This window comes from Pseudorasbora parva, chromosome 4 (assembly GCF_024679245.1).
Source record: "Pseudorasbora parva isolate DD20220531a chromosome 4, ASM2467924v1, whole genome shotgun sequence".
Taxonomy (NCBI): Eukaryota; Metazoa; Chordata; class Actinopteri; order Cypriniformes; family Gobionidae; genus Pseudorasbora; species Pseudorasbora parva.
The window spans coordinates 40,141,213-40,160,132 of record NC_090175.1 but is presented as its reverse complement, the minus strand read 5'-3'; the positions used below and the strand labels follow the sequence as shown (position 1 = coordinate 40,160,132).

General features: G+C 38.5%; 1 protein-coding gene across 5 annotated transcripts in view; it reads right to left on the bottom strand.

The window, feature by feature from the left end:
- The window catches only part of gria2a (glutamate receptor, ionotropic, AMPA 2a), a 58,205-nt gene that overhangs the window by 26,068 nt on the left and 13,217 nt on the right, over positions 1–18,920 (bottom strand). For all 5 annotated transcript variants that reach the window (XM_067441759.1, XM_067441757.1, XM_067441760.1 and 2 more), the window contains exon 3: positions 973–1,212. In XM_067441759.1, the coding sequence (XP_067297860.1) occupies positions 973–1,212 (240 nt within the window). The remainder of the gene's footprint in view (positions 1–972; positions 1,213–18,920) is intronic.

Genomic DNA, 18,920 nt, shown 5'->3' with positions numbered 1-18,920 from the left:
TATCTTGTTCTGAATACTGTTCAATTTAAAGGATTTGTTGTAGAGTAAGGGGAAATAAAATAGCCTATGCTATTTTATAAACACTATATTATAATAGTGTTTATAATATTTTTAAATGTTTTGTTTAATTTACCAGTATTTAATATACATATAAACTGATGTAACTCTTTGCAATTACGAGGTTAATGGGTGTTTTTGGACTAAGAAAATCTCTTTCATGAGATTACTTCCTCTTCTTGGTCGGGTTATGATTCTCCATGTTGTAAATCCAAGGGGAAAGGCTTCTAAACTGTGATATTTAAATGATGATTGTTTTCAGCCGCCATATTTATCAACGTATGATCATTCGTATGATGAGCATATGACTTTTTCATGAGTCACACATGAACCCTGTTGTTCAGATTATTTCTGATTGTTTCTACATTGATAAATGAGAATGCCCATTGTGTCTTAATCAGCTGAGACCGTGACAAGTGACAAACTTGAAGCTTTTATTTTATTCTATGTTTGTTTCCCATCACACAACATTACATACAGTGTTATCTGATTGACTATGACTGTGTTGTGTGTTGCACAGCAGTTTTACATTCAATTTGGACAGCTAAATTGTGTCAAGAGAAACATAAGTATAAAGAACAAAACTTGCAAAAATAATGATGATCTATAATAAACAGGTATGAATAAAGCAAAAAAATGCATGAGAGAGAGAGAGAAAGAGAGAGAGAGAGAGAGATTGAGAGTGAGCGAGAGAGACTGTAATGTGTTTATCTGTAAGCACTCCCAACTCACATGCTCTTTCTCCAAGAGGTGTTTCACCACAAAGTAATAGGACTATTGATTAAATTCTCTAGTGTATGTGTGTTGAAGTGTGTGTGCAAGCAGCAAGCGTGTGTAAAACTGCACTCAAAGAGCCTTGCCTGAGAAAAAAAGATAAAGAATGCATACATTTCTCAAAAGAGAGAGCATGTTTACCTCTGTCGCTGTCATACAGATAGGCAAACTTCTCCCACTTGTAATACTCCACCAGGCTGATGAGAGGGCCTTTGATATCAGGCCTCATCTGAAGAACAAACTGGTTGAGTCCGTCAGCTGGAAAACTGGGCGTGATGAAGGACACATGCAGCGTCTCGCAGAATGACGTGATGGTGTTCACCGACTTCTTGTCGTAAAAGCCAAAGATGGCATATACTCCTCTGGAAAACTGTGAGCAAACTGAAAATAAACACACAAAAACAATACTACAGTGTTCTCAAATTTTCACAAACAAATAATTGACTCACCACAATTTAAACAAAAACAAAAAAACATAACCTGTAAATGAAGTTGACTCTTCACAGCGCAATCATTTATGTCATAATATATTAAAGCGCAGATGCTACAATAAATCATTTAGACACAAAAAAATCTATGCAAACAAGATATACACACTAAACCAATCCACTGCCAATAACCTAATATATTAAGTCTTTAGTTTATACACATACTCATTTTGACAAAAGCCACTAAATAGAATAAAGCCACACAGAATAAAGTGTGTTTACTTGTACTTTGAAGGTTCAATTTTAGTCTGTAATGTTGATGGGGTTTTATATACTGGTAACAAGAATACTTTCTGTAAAAACCTTTTAGACAAACATGATTCTCTATAGTCAGATTTTATCAGCCGACGGCATTTGGCATCAACCCAGCTAACAAATTTAGGTTATATAAATGTATTTTCATCCAAATATAACGTTTTAAAATGTTTTTTTCTTGGTTATGCAAAAATCCTCTAAACATTCCCCCGGGAACATTTCTTCTACTCTTCCATCCATTCTCCACACTTATCCTCTCTAGGATTGTGCTGTTGCTGAAGCCCAAGCCTATCCCACCATCTTGGGTCACAGGCAGGGGAGACACCTTGGACGGATGGCCAGTCCATCACAGGGCTCACACACAGACAATTTAGTATCCCCAGTTTACCTGCTGCATGTCTTTAAACTGTGGGGGGAAATGGAGTAATAATAATAACAATAATATGTTACATTTATATAGCGCTTTTCTGGGTATTCAAAGCACTTAACATGGAGGTGGGTGGGGGGGGTCTCCTCAACCACCACCAATGTGCAGCATCCTCGTGGATGATACGACGGCAGCCATATTGCGCCAGAGCGGCCACCAAACATCAGCTGATTGGTAGAGAGGAGACAGAGTGATGAAGCCAGTATGTATTATAGGGAGGTCATGATGGACAGAGGCCATTGGGCAAATTTGGCCAGGATGCCAGGGTTATACCCCTACTCTTTCCGAGTACCTGGAGGAACCCCACACTGACACATGGAGAACCTGCTAACCACACATGGAGAACCTGCTAACTGTATTTCGGAGACATGTATTCAAAATACTAGTTTGTATTCTAAAACCTTTGGGGGGAAAAACAAATGTAATTTTCATTTAAATACAGTTAAGTTTAGTATGTTTGCATCTTCAAAACACATAAAATACTTTTGTGCCAGTCAGCCTTTTTGTTAGGCTGTTGATTTCCTGTATCAACAAGTTCAAGCCCCCCAACCCCAACTTTGATGCATGAGAGCTGCAGCTTGTACAATTGGTTGAACACATATTCTGCATTAAGGAATACAATAAGGTAAGGATGTAATGGTCGTGGTTAAAACGGAACATCATGAAGGAATAGAAAAGCAATGGCAAGGGGAAAAATAGCTTAAGCATTGTCTTCTTGAGAGCTAATTGTTGTTGGTTTTATGAACTTCTCTACTTTAGCAACAAGCAATGTGTTTAAGCATTAATGCTTGCTAGGACTGGGTGATATAACGACGTGATCATGGAATTGATTCTACTTTTTCTATATCATTTATATATTGGTGTATGCAATTATATCTTTGCAGCTTTTAGTTGGCAGGAATTATTGGCACATTACAGCATTCTTAAAAGTGCAATATGCAGCAAAAGAGAACTCATATTCAGTATTCGCATATTGACAGGCAGCTTTCTGTGCATGGCTAAATGGACAAATACACACAAAAATAGGTCAAAATTATTCTTGTGTACATATTCATGTAAACACATTCTAATAGTGATAGGCTGCTTAACTGATTTCCAATTTCACTTGTATTTTGTATACTTTTGTCTTGTCGATTTGCCTGTTGCGTTGCCATTTTAATTCTCTTTTTCCTTGGCGACTCTGATACATATCGGCGAGAATAAGAGTGATCCTCCATCAGCAACAGACTTTCAAAAAGGCTTACAGGTTTTCACATTCGACATGGGGTCATCGAGCGTTAAAGGGTCGTGAAACCCTAAACCTAATTTTCTGAGATTTTAACAGAAGTATGTGTGTTGAACATCATGGAAGACAATGTTACCATCTGTTAGTTTTGAATGTGGGAGACAACTAGTTAATTGTAAGCCTTTTTGCTCTATTTTCAACTTCCTGGTTTAAATGAATCTTCATGTCAACGTCATAGGTTGTGATGTTTTCTTGTACTATTGTACGGCGATGACACATCGCTGTCTCATAATTATTCATGAGACTGCGCGTCTTTATCCTATAAGAAGACGCGTTGCTTAATTCATGACAGCACGCGCTTAATTATTCATGACAGGAAGCGTTGATAGGCATTTTCCTCTGACTGACGCAGCACTGCTTCAAACAGAGATATTGCATACTGTAAGTGAGAGATCCACTTCACACAAACGCGATTTGTCCGCGCTGTGAAAGTAACCGCTATTCACGGCTATTTAACCGGCTAAACGGCACATACAACTATTAACTTAAGTTATCAAAGTTATACAACAGCGTGTTCACAGCGTGTCTCTCACAAAGCAGAGAACAAATTGCGAATGGCTGTGCATTAAATTGTGCTTTGAGATATAGTTGTCACAGGATATATGTATTTGTGTAATGGTGAGCTTACAAATCCTTGTGTGTATTGTGTTGCATGTAACGTAATGGTCATTTGCAGCGTGCATTTGTGGGAAGCTTTGATGCTTTTAATGAGAGCGAAATAACACTGTTTGAAAAGGCTGTTGCTGTGCTGTCAGCTGTCAGTCTCCCCTCACCCCCCTGCACTCCACCGCTAAACCACGCCCACTTTATACCGTTTTTCAAAACTTTGGTATGTCCCTCTTTGGCTAATGTACTTTCAAGATGGAGGAGCAACATGGCGACCAGCATTCGAACCCCTCACCCGTATGAATTTTCAATGGCATATTATAAACTTACGAGAATACTTATTACTAGAAATATTTAAATATACATTAATGAGCACATATATTTTTGAAAAAGAGGTGAAAGAGGTGAAAAAGAAAGTGTTTTTTAGCTAAGAATAAACTAAAAAAGTTACACAGTGTAGCTTTAATTTAAGATTCAAATTTTACTATAGTAATACACTAAACTGTGAAACAGTCCAAAACATGAAATTGTAAAGAATAAAGCTTAGGTTACATTTTCTAAAGCAAAAACACAGCCACACAAAGTTAAACAAGAACAAAGAAAAAAGAACAAAAACTCAGTTGACTCAATTAAACAGATCAAATTAAAGTCCTGATTGCTTAATAGGTTCAAACCCAGCTAAAAAGGAAGACTCCCATAACTTCCAGGAATGTTCTTCAAAAGTTATTTATATGCTGGATGTTTTGAACTTTCAGAAAACATTCATAAATAGCCTTTTCATAACATTTCAACATTATAGAATGCAATGTTCCTCTAACCTTCACATTAACTAAGAACAAACATGCTTATTAATACATTAAAAAAAAAAAAAACGTTTAGAATGTTTAAAAGGCATTAAGAACCTTTTCTTTCAACATTAGAAGAAAATGTATGAACTCTCGACATTAAAAAGAACGTTCCAAAACAATTATTTTAAGAATGTTTTGTCCTAACATTTACACAATTTTTAAAGAACGTTAGTGAAAGTATACGTTCCCTGTTTGCTGAGAATGAACTTGGGGTGTTGCATCTTGAATACATGCACAAACATGTACTAGATTATGCATCTTTAATATAAGCACAATAATGTATAATGCTAAAGTTAGCCATTTAATGCCATCAGCAACAGTGTCATTAGCAGGTGAGACTTATTGTCAAAACAAAGGCGTAGTTTGATGACGCCAAGTGTGAGTGCAGTATCTTGGGACATGTGGTCTTCACCTCACAGCCGGTGGAAAATAGGACTCGGGCAGAAATCATGTTGATGGATGCGGTTATTAACGTTACTGTAGTATGAAGCAGAGCAGGACCGAGTGTTGTGGAGCTGAGCACGGCCGCTGGAGCGATTGTTACACAAATAACCGCCTCGCGAGCACTGGGACTTTTATTATGATGGGACGGGACACAGTCGTCGGGTGCCCGCACTTCCGCATTTTCGGTCATGATTATAAGGTAAAGCAGCTCTGTTTATCATATTAGACACATTTAAGTGTGTTTAAAATGATGTTATGACGTTACTGCTAAGAGAAAAGCATCCACCACTGTATATTCCAGAATTAAGCACACAAATTGCATGAAATCATTATAAGGGTTCCCACTCGTCCTGAAAAAACATTGAAAACCTGTCAAGTCAAAACTGTGAGATATAAAGTCAGAATTTCATGATGTAAACTCACAAATCTGACTTTTTCCTCACAATTGTGAGTTTATATTATGATATTCTTGCTACTTTTCTCAGAATTGTGAGATATAAATTCCCAATTGCGAGATATAGCCTAAAGTCCAATTCTAAGGTAAAAATTACTTCTTTTTTTCAGAATTGCGAGTTTATATCTTACAATTCTGACTTTATAACAGGCAATTGCTGCAAGTTTATATCACAATTGTGTAAACTCGCGAATGCGATTTTACACAAGTAAAATTTGGAGTCTGCTCTGTATTTTCTACTGCACAAGAGGCGTGATGTATTAGGATAAATTAAATGACTCTGTACCCAATTGAATAGTTCTTCAACCAATCAAACCATAAGAGGCGTGATCAACAGGCAATGACCCATCGCTTTTCTATCCATCATCATGTTAAACCCGCCAATAGTGCGCCATGTGGATTAGCCAGTCTGTGATAATAGTGTAACAGAAGCAGTAGAACTGAATGTAAAGGTTTCCAGACTGAGCTGCAGGGCGAAATCAAATCGCCGACAGATCAGGCTGGGTTTACCCAGTCTAAGAAAACAAGCTTCCATAGTCATAATGTATGATTAGGGTTACTTCAGCGATTAGCATATGGCTTTCTATCAGTAGAAACCCTGGAGTATATTTGAAGGATCGTGCCCCCCCCCATTGCCAAGAGACAAAAATCAATGCTCTGTCTTTTTCTCAGTCTAGAAAGCACCAAATTAAAAAATAATTTCACATTTCTACTACATTAATGACCCAGTTTAAATACAGATTCATCTTCCCAGCGCTGAAGTACCCCTTTAAGAGCTCATATTAAAAACAGTTTTTATAGTTATCATGGCAATAAACTGTATGCCTTTTAAATACTAAGAGAACAGTATTTAGCATGATCCTTGTCTTTATTCCGGCAGTAGTAAAATGTCCTGGAAAATGATCACTGAAAAAGAGTGGCAACCCTAATTATCCAGAAATTAAAAATGTTTTTCATGACATGCTACATTTTAATGCTTTAATGGCAACAATGAGGATTGCTTGGCTGTGAAAATTCTGCTTTAAATTGTGTTCTGTATATTGCATAAACAAAGTCTGCAATCTGTTTGCCATGACGACCTTTTTAAATTGAATATTATATATGGAGTTCCAATCATTTTAGGTTACATCATGAATATTTATAGCAGGTGTACAAATACACCCCGGCCCCTCTTTTTATGGAAAATTGCAGTATTCATTGGAAATGATTTATCTGTGCACATCGTTTATTACTTTTTTAATTCATGTTCCCCTGTAATCTTTCATCAAAATACTTCCCCTCCCTCTTGCGCCGACATTCTCTGATAACTTGTTTATTTATGCGAGGGCGGGATGAACTGTCACTCACATGATATCACAGCAATAGCAAACCACAACAATCCAATGATCCAATCAATTTCCATTGGACAGAATCAAGCTCCGAACATATTTTTTTCTTGTCTAAGAAGACGTTTTACTCAGATCACAAGTCACAATAGGGAAGAGAAGACTATCGCAAACTTCTGTTTCATGGTGACTTTAAATACTAATTATTTATCAGTATTACAGGTAGCATTTATAATTCTGGATTTTAGATATGCACTGAAGAGGAAGATATATGATCATATATACACAGTTGAGTCAAAATATTATAACCACCTGTCTGATATGCTGTTGGTCATCCGCATGCTGCCAAAACGGCACCGACCCAGAGAAACATGGATCTACAAGACCCATGAAGGTGTCCTGTGATATCTGGCACCAATATATTAGCAGCAGATCCTTCACACGTGTCACATTCACATGAATGGCCAAACCCAGGGTTTCCTAGCAGAACACTGCCCAGAGCATCACACTCCCTACACCAGCCTGTCATCGTCCCACAGTGCATCCTGGTGCCATCACTGCCGACAAACATCCACTTGATGTAAAAAAAATAATAATTAAAAAACGGGACTTATCAGACTAGGCGACCTTCTTCCACTGCTCCAGAGTCCATTGGCGATGCTCTTGTGCCCATTGTAGATGCTTTTGACGGTGGACAGGGGGCACTCTGATTGATTTGCGGCTTTGCAGCACCAATATGCAAAGTGCAATGCACTGTGTTGTGTCACATTCCTCCCATAACCATCATTTAAATTTTGTGTGACTTGTGCCACAATAGACCTTCTGTTGGCTTAGACCAGACAGGATAGCCGTTGTTGCCCTCTGGCGCCCCGCACCCTGTCGCCAGTTTGTGGAAATTCTGACTTTATGGTAAATTCTCACCACTGCTGATGGGGAGCAACTCGCAAGCCTTGGCATTTTAGACATACAGTGCATTCGGAAAGTATTCACAGACAGAATAAATTCATTATTTTTCCTCAGTTCGTCAACAGTACCCCATAATGACAACATGAAAGAAGTTTTTTTGAAATATTATCAAATTTATTACAAATAAAAATTGAAAAAAATCATATGCATACAAGTATTTACAGCCTTTCCATGATGCTCAGGTGCATCCTGCTTCCACTGATCATCCTTGAGATGTTTCTACAACATTTTTGGAGTCCACCTGTGGTAAAATACATTGATTGGACATGATTTAGAACAGCACACACCTGTCTATATAAGGTCCCATAATTAACAGTGTCGGAACCACCAGTGTTTGGAACCACCAGGACTCTTCCTAGAACTGGCCACCCAGGCAAAATGAGTGATATGGGGAGAAGGGCCCTGGAAAGGGAGATGACCAAGAACCCGATGGTCACTCGGACAGAGCTCCAGTGTTTCCCTGTGGAGAGAGGAGAATCTTCCAGAAGAACAACCATCTCTACAGCCCTCCATCAATCAGGCCTGTGTGGTAGAGTGGCCATATGGAAACCACTCTTCAGTAAAAGGCACATGACATCCCTCCTCGAGTTTGCCAAAAGGCACCTGAAGGTCTCTCAGACCATGAGAAACAAAATACTCTGGTCTGATGAAACAAAGATTGAACTCTTTTGCCTGAATGGCAAGCACCATGTCTGGAGGAAACCAGGCACTGTTTATCACCTGGCCAATTCCATCCCTACATCATGCTGTGGGGATGTTTTTCAGCGGCAGGAACTGGGAGACTAGTCAGGATTGAGGGAAATATAAATGCAGCAATGTACAGAGACATCCTTGATGAAAACCTGCTCTAGTGTGCTCTAGACCTCAGACTGTGGCGAAGGTTCATCTTCCATCAGGACAATGACCCTTAGCACACAGACAACATAATAAATGAATGGCTACAGGACAACTCTGTGAATGTCCTTGAGTGGCCTAGCAAGACCCCAGACTTGAACACGATTGAACATCTCTGGAGAGATCTTAAAATGGCTGTGCACTGATGCTCTCAATAGAAAACCTGATGGAGCTTGAGAGGTCCTGCAAAGAAGAATGGAAGTAACTGCCCAAAAAATTGTATGCCAAGCTTGTAGCATCATACTTAAAAAGACTTGAGGCTGTAATTGGTGTCAAAGGTGCTTCAAAAAAATGTATGAATTGATTGAATTAATTAATTCCATTTGGAATAAGGCTGTAATATAACAAAATGCGGAAAAAAGAAAGCACTGTGAATACTTTCTGGATGCACTGTACTTTGACCCAGTCACCTTGCATAACAATTTGGCCCATGTCAAAGTCCCTTAGATCTTTATTCCTGCCCATTTCTCCTGCATCCAACATATTGATTACGAGAAATGATGGTCAGCTTGTCTAATCTACCCACACCTTAATATCTGTTAATATTGTTAAGAGATGATCAATAACATTTGTTTTACCTGTGACCTTGGTCATACTGTTTTGGCTCATCAGTGTGTGTATATTTAGGCCACTTATGCCCTATTTATATGCCCTACTTTGCTTATGTAATTCCATGTGTATATGTACGGTGTGTGCTCATCGAACTATGAAACATATTCATAAACTGTGCTGCAACTTTTGCTCACACAGTGTGTTCTGCAGATAGTCTGCATGCAGTCAGAAAGCTAAATATGAGACTTTGATCAGCAGTCACACCGAACAGTAGAGAAAGCCTGCTGCTCCTGCTGCTGTTTCTGAGCTGGCACTGCCACACATCAGGGCTTATGGGATATGCCTGTGTGTGAACATATGTGCACTGGGGATTCATTTGTGTGTCAATTGCTCTAGCTGTCTAAACGTCTTGTCAGTACAGTAGGGAATTTCAATATGGCAATTTGTATGCCATATTCTTACTGGGAATCGTGACCAGAAAACAATGTTCTTCCAGCATATTCTTCCAGTATAATCAAAGTGAGGATACTAAAGGATATGTAATAAATATAAATATTTCAAAAACCCAAATGCCTGTTCTACACTCTAAAAAAACTGGTTCTTCTTTACACATAATAACAGACCTATTTAGAACATATTCACACTGAAATGCCTAAATGAGTTTATAGTTCTTTATTCCTGCCTTTTTTTCATTTCTTGTTTTAATCTGTTTTTTCTGCTACTTATCCTTTTAAAGACTAAACTTTTATTATTGGAGCTCAAACATCCAACTAAACTGTAAACACACTCTCAACAGGTACTTGGTATCCTTCTTAATATGTATAATGCATATTAGTATTGTACAGTGTTACCTGTTTTTTTTAACAGAATATGTGATAGCTTTGTTCAGTTGAGGATACTTCTATCCTCCAAATATAGATATTAAATTTCTGATTTATATCGCAAATTTTCAATTATTACTTGTGTGTTTATGCATAAACACGCCCAGTCACAAAAACATTCAAGCTATCCCATGACCTTTATCTCCTTATCCTTTTAACATTGTGAAGAGTTTACATACTGTCTATTCACAATGGCTACCCTTACGAAACAAAAATATATTGCAATATACTAGAATTTATATTGCAATACATTAGAAAATATATTTCAATGTATCAGAAACTTCCTCATATATTTGAAAATATATAGCAATATATGGATGGACAACCTATTGCTATATATTGATTCATATATTAAAATACATTGATATACAAACAAAACTGAATTATTTCATGTATGTTTATTGAAACAAAGTATTTTTTGTGAGTTAAGCAAGCTCCTGCATATGTTTACAGAGGTTGATTAACAATAGCCCAAATCAGATGGTGCATGACATTCAATATATTTTCTATATTTAGAAAATATGATGGTGCATGACATTCAATATATTTTCTATATTTAGAAAATATTTCTATTAGGGCCGGGACTTTAACGTTAATTACGTGACTTTAACGTGTTAATTAATTACGCAAAAAAAAAAAAAATTTTTTACCACACTTATTTTTGCACCGCGGAACGTTTTTCAATGAATGAGTTTCGACGGACCAATTATATTGGAACACCAACTAGCGCTCCGGAGTCACGACAACAACGAACCATGTGAACATGAACGAAGAAGCTGATGAGACTGCTTTGCTTGGCCCCGTGGATGGGAAATTTTGTTTTAAAAAACGAAAGAATGGAAGCGTCGTCAAGAGCATGGTTGTGTGCAAGCTATTAACAAGGAATTCGCGTATCACCGCAGCACATTGAGCCTCAAATATCACAAAAATGCTTTAGCTAAACTGGCAAACATGCACTGGTCTGCTGGACTGAAATAAATAAACAATATTTTGTTGATTAAGCTTATGTATTCAGTCATTATTCAATGGTATACTAAAAATACATGTGAAAAATTACTTCTCATTGTTCTCAGGTCAAATATTTATATGCAATTAAAATGCGATTAATTAATTACAAAGCCTCTAATTAATTAGATTAATTTTTTTAATCGAGTCGCGGCCCTAATTTCTATATTATATTTTAATCTGTTATATTTTAAAATATATGACAGACAGTGTACATTAGATTATTTCATATTTACCATGTATACAATATATATGATAATTATATACTATGTAATATAAATCAATATATTTAAGACATATGTTCCCATATAAATCTGATTATATTATCCAGTACATTGAGGTATATTATCTCATATAATTTTACATATATTACATATACAATGACTCTTCCAATATATAATTTCATATATTGTAGGATATATTTCAATATACATAGCAATATATTGAATAGTATAATGATATGTATTTAGTCAATATATGAAAACGGCAATAATTGCAGTATTGTCCCATATATTGCAATATATAACTTGCATATATAATATATTATTATATAATATATCATATGATATATTACCATGTAAATTTCACAATATATGGAGACACATGAAATATATTGTCAACTAATATATTGAGAAATATATTGTCAACTAATATATTGAGAAATATATTTTTGTTGCGTAAGGGTACTTTTGGCCTAAATTAAACTTAATTGATTTTACTTAAACAAATATTTAAGAGAGAAACAGTCACTCAATAACACCAAAAGTACAAAAAAAATTCTGCAGGATCGAAGGTCCCAATGAGCACAGTGGCCTTCATCATTCGTAAATGGAAGAAGTTAGGAACCACCAGGACTCTTACTAGAACTGGTTGCCTCGCCAAACTGTGCGATCGCAGGAGAACAACTAACACGAACACGCTTCCATCCTTCTCCCCACTCTCCGAGGCAGATATTTCTAAACTCATCCTTTCCAATCACCCTACTACCTGTCCACTTGATCCTATTCCCACACACCTCCTTCAGGCTATTTCTTCTTCAATCACTCCTGCACTCACTCACATTGTCAACACTTCTCTTCACACGGGAACCTTTCCCACAGCATTTAAGCAGGCTCGGGTAACCCCACTGCTTAAGAAACCCTCTCTGAATCCAGCACTTTTAGAAAACTACCGACCGGTATCCCTTCTGCCTTTCATTGCAAAGACCCTTGAGCGAGTTGTGTTCAATCAACTCTCTATGTTTCTTGAACGGGACAACCTCCTAGACAACAACCAATCCGGCTTCAAAAGCGGCCACTCTACCGAGACTGCCTTGCTCTCTGTAACTGAGGCACTGAGACTGGCAAAAGCAGCTTCCAAATCCTCAGTGCTCATTCTGCTGGATCTGTCTGCTGCTTTTGACACAGTTAACCACCAGATCCTCCTGTCAACACTTAAGAGGACGGGGATCTCAGGATCTGCTCTCCAGTGGTTCAGGTCTTACCTCTCTGGTAGGTCCTACAGGGTGTCATGGAGAGGTGAAGTGTCTAAGTCACATCATCTAGCTACTGGGGTTCCACAGGGCTCAGTCCTTGGACCACTTCTCTTCTCCATCTACATGTCATCATTAGGTTCTGTCATTCAGAAACACGGCTTCTCCTATCACTGCTATGCTGATGACACTCAACTCTACTTCTCATTTCAACCAGATGATCCTACAGTCAGTGTTCGTATCGCTGCCTGTCTGACAGACATTTCTGACTGGATGAAAGAGCATCATCTTAAACTCAATCTTGCAAAGACAGAATTACTTGTTTTCTCAACCAACCCAGCACTTCATCAAAATTTCTCCATTCAGCTTGGTTCATCGATCATAACTCCATCAAGGACAGCAAGAAACCTTGGAGTTGTGATTGATGACCAGTTAAACTTCACTGACCACATTACTGCAACAGCCCGGTCCTGCAGATTTGCTTTATACAACATTAGAAAGATTAGACCCTTCCTATCAGAACAGGCTGCACAACTCCTGGTTCAAGCTCTTGTTCTCTCCAGACTGGACTATTGTAATGCTCTTCTGGCTGGGCTTCCAGCATGCACTATCAAACCCTTGCAGCTGATCCAGAATGCAGCGGCGAGAGTGGTCTTTAATGAGCCGAAGAGAGCGCATGTTACGCCTCTCTTCATCAAACTGCACTGGTTGCCAATGGCTGCTCGCATCAAATTCAAGGCACTAGTTATCGCCTACAAAACAACCACTGGCTCTGCACCAATATACCTAAACTCACTTGCTCAGACTTACACACCCTCCAGAAGCTTGCGTTCTGCGAGCGAGCGGCGCCTCGTGGTTCCATCCCAAAGAGGCATGAAATCGCTCTCACGGACATTTTCCTGGACCGTTCCCACCTGGTGGAATGACCTGCCGATCTCAATTCGTGCTGCCGAGTCTGTAGCCATTCTTAAAAAACATCTTAAGACACATCTTTTCCATTTGCACTTGACCAATACAGAATAGCACTTACTGATCACCACATCAACTACCAAAAAGCGCACACTCCTGGATCATATCTACGTCTCTCATCCGGATTTGTGCCTTCAGGCGGGTATGTTACATAGTTATCATAACTATCAGAATCCAGTGTTCTGTATATTGCGTACGTGAGTTTTTGTTGTAGATGGCTATTGCTGCGCGTTTAGCTAGAATACAAAACCAACCCATTGGGCCACTGAATCTGCATTAACGACAACAGCTGGGGCAACAGCCTTAGTCCTAATGGGTTGTTATCATAGCTATCAAAATCCAGTGTTCGGCACTTTGCGGACATGAGTTTTTGTTGTAGATGTCTGTCTTTAAAAAAAAAAAAAGAAAAAAAAAAAAAAAAAATTGTTGTGTATTGTGCTAATTAATTGAGATTTCTTACAGCTCTTACAGGTTTTTGGCCTTGTCTGTTCCGTTGCTTCTATTACTCTCCCCTTTTTTGTAAGCCGCTTTGGATAAAAGCGTCTGCTAAATGATTAAATGTAAATGTAAATGTAAATGAGAAGGACCTTAGTCAGGGAGATGACCAAGAACCCGATGGTCACTCTGAAAGAGCTCCAGCGTATCTTTATGGAGAGAGGAGAATCTTCCAGAAGAACATCTAGTGGCCAGATGGAAGCCACTCACCAGTAAAAGGCACATGACAGCCTGCCAGGAGTTTGCCAAAAGACACCTGAAGGTCTAAAACATATAGACATATTGCAATTAATGGATTCCCAGACCATGAGAAGCAAAATTATCTGGTCTGATGAAACTGAATGGCAAGTGTCATGTCTGGAGGAAACCAGGCACTGCTCATCACCTAGCTAATACCATCTCTACAATTAAGCATGGTGGTGGCAGCATCATGATATGGCGATGTTTTTCAGCGGCAGGAACTGGGAGACTAGTGAGAATCGAGAGAAATATGAATGCAGTAATGTACAGAGATTAACCTGCTTTGGACCTCAGACTGGGGCGAAGGTTCATCTTCCAACAGGACAATGACCCTAAGCACACAGACAAAATAACAAAGGAGTGTCTATGGGACAACGCTGTGAATTTCCTTGAGTGGACCAGCCAGAGCCCAGACTTGAACCTGTGCACCGATGCTCTCCATTCAACCTGATGGAGCTTGAGAGGTCCTGCAAAGAAGAATGTAAGAAACTGCCCAAAATAGGTGTCCCTAGCTTGTAGCATCAAACTCAAACACTTGAGGCTGTAATTGGTGTCAAAGGTGCTTCAACTGTGAATTTTTTATTTATTTATTTTTATAAATTTGCAACGATTTCAAGCAAACTTATTTCACATTGTCATTATGTGGTATTGTTTGTAGAGTTTTAAGGAAAATAATGAATTTAATCTAATCTTTTTGAATTAGGCTATAAAAAGGAAAGGAAAAAGTGAAGCACTGTGAAATCTTTCTATATATGAACTAATATTGTGTTGGTAACCCTTTTGCTTCTAAAACATCCCTGACCCGTTGAGGCACGGACTCCTCTAACCCATTGCCCAAAGTATCACACTGCCTCCGCTGGCCTGCCTTCTTCCCATAGTGCATCCTGGTGCCATGTGCTCCCCAGGTAAGAGATGCACATGCACCTGGCCATCCACGTGATTTAAATGGGTCATGAACTGCGTTGTTTTATTGTTTTATGTTTCCTAAACTGTAAAAAAAAAAGGGAAATTTTGAACTTTTGCAGTACAATCGACTTGGATGTTTGTTATTTCAACTTAAATTATGTTAAACTGACTTTAAAAAATGAGTTACATCTTGTATAACTAATAAAAACAAGTTAAACATTTCTTAACTTATATTGATGAGTTAAAACAATGTAAAAACATGTGTTGTCATAACTTATTGAGCATATAATTTTTTACAGTGTAGGGTGCATTTATAATGTTAGAATGTTTTTTTACATCCAAAATTGTCATAATTTATAAATAAAAGGCTTTTTTCCTAGTCTGATTTTAACCCTCTGTGTGTAAACTCCCACTGCTGTGATTGGCTAACGTCTTTCCATTTGATATAGTATTAATCTCTCTTTTAGTGCATTTTTACTATTACATCTCTCATGGTTAACTAATAGTGAAAAGTCTTGCATTACATTTAGATCAATGGCATTAAATTAAGATCGTGGCATGAAAGGTTGCAGTGATAGGGGTGTTATTGAGCGCATAAAAGCAGTGATCTCATCATTGCAACTCAGTTTATGTACACTAACGAATGCTTTCATCTTCACTAACAGTGCAAACATGACATAGTTAAGAGGTTTGTTGAATAAAATGCAAGTCACTGATAAACTCTCCATTTGATTGACAGCTCCAGCGTGTGCTGCTCCAATGATTGCAAAGGAAGCTTTCTTTGATCGCTTTTTTTATAGAATTTAATCACTAATAAATAACATTATTATTTTCATCCTACTAAGAGAAACAACGCAAGTTGACACACAAATAACATCTAACTGTACATGAATCATTACATTTCAGATCAGGCATTAGAATGAACACAGTTACTTTCATGTTGCATTACAGTCGAGCCCATGCACTGCACAATATTTTATAATCCTCAACGGCATGTTTATTGCTTGGTGTCTGGTTTTACACTAGGCCTATGCTACTTTAGGCTATCTATTCTATTGCATCATGTCATGCACAAATTGGTGGGCAGGGCTTAACAGGCAGTGATGAAGTAGGCGTTAATCTTCTTCTGCAGAGAAGTCAGCCTGGCACATTCTGAGATCAAGTGTTTGTTGGACCTGGTGTCTATAAAATATTATTTGACTAACAAGGACATTTTCAGCTCTAAAACATACAGGATATTCTTCAAAGGCTATATCAAAGGCTAAATTAAAAGTTGTTTTCTCAGTTCATGACCCCTTTAAAAGAAAATGTGATTCATCATCAGACCAGGCCACCTTCATCCATTGCTCCGTGATCCAGTTCTGATGCTCACGTGCCCACTGTTGCCACTTTTGGCTATGGACAGGGTTCACAGCATGGGCACCCTGACTAGTCTGTGGCTATGCAACCACATACGCAATAAACTGCAATGCACTGTGTATTCTGATAGCTTTCTATCAAAACCAGCATTAACTTGAGCAATTTGAGCTCAAGAAATATGGTAGCTCCTCCGTTTGATTGGACCACAAGCCAGCCTTCACTTCTCACATGTACCAATAAGCCTTGTGACCCTATCACCGGTTAACCACTGTTCCTTCCTTGGACCACTTTTGATAGATACTAACCACTGCAGACCTGGAACACCCCACAGGAGCTGCAGTTTTGGAGATGTTCTGAACCATTCATCTAGCCATCACAATTTGGCCCTTGTCAAACTTGCTCAAATCCGCTTGCCCATTTTACCTGTTTCTAAGACATCAACTTTGAGGACAAAATGTTCACTTTTTGCCTAATATATCCAACCCACTAACAGGTGCCATGATATGCTATTGTTACAAGCTAAAAAAAAAACCTTATCTGGTATGGTTTACAACTATTTTCTTAAGAGCGTATTGTATTATATAGTTTGAATGCAAAAATATACATAAAATATTTTTGCTTGAAGTATTATGGATTTTCAGATTAAAGATAAGCGGGTAAACTGTCAACTGATTGGATCTGTCAGCTGTTATTGGTATAAACATTACATTCAAATGATAAGAAATTCTATCCATCAATCAGTGGTGATCAGAAACAATGGGTGTTTGAACATGTGACCTTGAATGAGGGAGAGATGCACCAGCATTTGCATATCTTCCTGGGCATTAACATATTACTCTACCCCTGTCATTTTTAATTTGAATATGCAGATGTTTCTGAGACTTTATGAAAGAAAAGGCACTTTGCTCTAGTTTCAAAGTCTCTCTTCATAAGTGCATAGTAAATATTTCATGAACATTCACACATTTCAAAGTAGGGATGACAAATAAAATTGTGCAATACTCTAAAATGTTCGCTACAGGTTTGCTTTCCTCTCACTGATCTCTATATAACAATTACAGATATATTATATTAGCCTATAGATCCGTTTTCACGTCCTTTTTAAAATCGGCATGCTCCTTTCACTGTAATGATTTGTGTATCATTAAGAATTCAGAGTTTCCCACTTTTAAATACAACTTTGCTTGGTCATTCATGTGCTCAGAACTTACAGACTGTAGGGCACAAAATGTTTCCCCCTGATCAAATAGTATGTTATCAGTAACGGCATTACTAATACTGGTGGTTATTGTTCATACAGCTTGCGTTCGCGAGTTCCAGACAGTCTGTGTATTAATAGCTGCTACTCTAGGTATTTTTAACTACGGAGTACATATTCTAGTATTACTGGATACGCAATTGAGTTTAAGTAACGTGCATTTTGTTTAGTTTTCTCTCTCTTACCTTTTGTCTGTGTTCCTGTTCATTAGTTAATTAAAACTACACATGTTTCTGTTCTTCCAATTCCTTCTGATTACCGTTATTTAAACCCTGAGTTCTGTTCAGTTTATCATTCGGTACCATCATTGTTAATAGTTGTGTTTGCTACGTATCCTTTGTGTTGATTTGATAAATACTTTACTTGTTTCTCATCTTCTTTGTTGTGTGCACTTACAGCCATCCCATGACAGAATAGCGGACCAACAAAAGTTAACTTATGGTCTCCTGCATTGCGTCTTCACCTCCAACCCGCAAACCGGAATTTGTTGGGGTATTTGAGCTGGACGCTTTGGAAAGGCAGCCTCCCCATCACTGCCTGCGAGCTCGAGGCACCCACCATGTTCGTCCAGGAACCAGGCCCGGCTACCTTCAGAGGCCCGGAGCTTACGTGTGCTGCTCGGTCCAGATCGAGGAACAGATCTGAGGCACGGACCCCCTCACCCCCAATCTTCACTTGCTTTGCTGGTACTGTCTGGAAAGGCCCCTCGACTGTTGTTCTCACCTGCTTTTCTAGTTCTATCTCCTCTGCTGGTAAGTCCCCTGGATCTGTTGGTTTGGAAAGTGTCGTCCAGCTCCTTAGCATCGGCTATGCCCCAGCTCTGCATTCCCTCGGCTCCACCGTGGCATAGGACTCCTCCGAGCACCTTCAGATCAATCTCTGTCAGTCGTCGCTCAGCCTCTGTCCCTACTTCCGGGTCTCCGGCTGCGCCTTGTCCCTCCACCCCATTAGTCACAGCAGG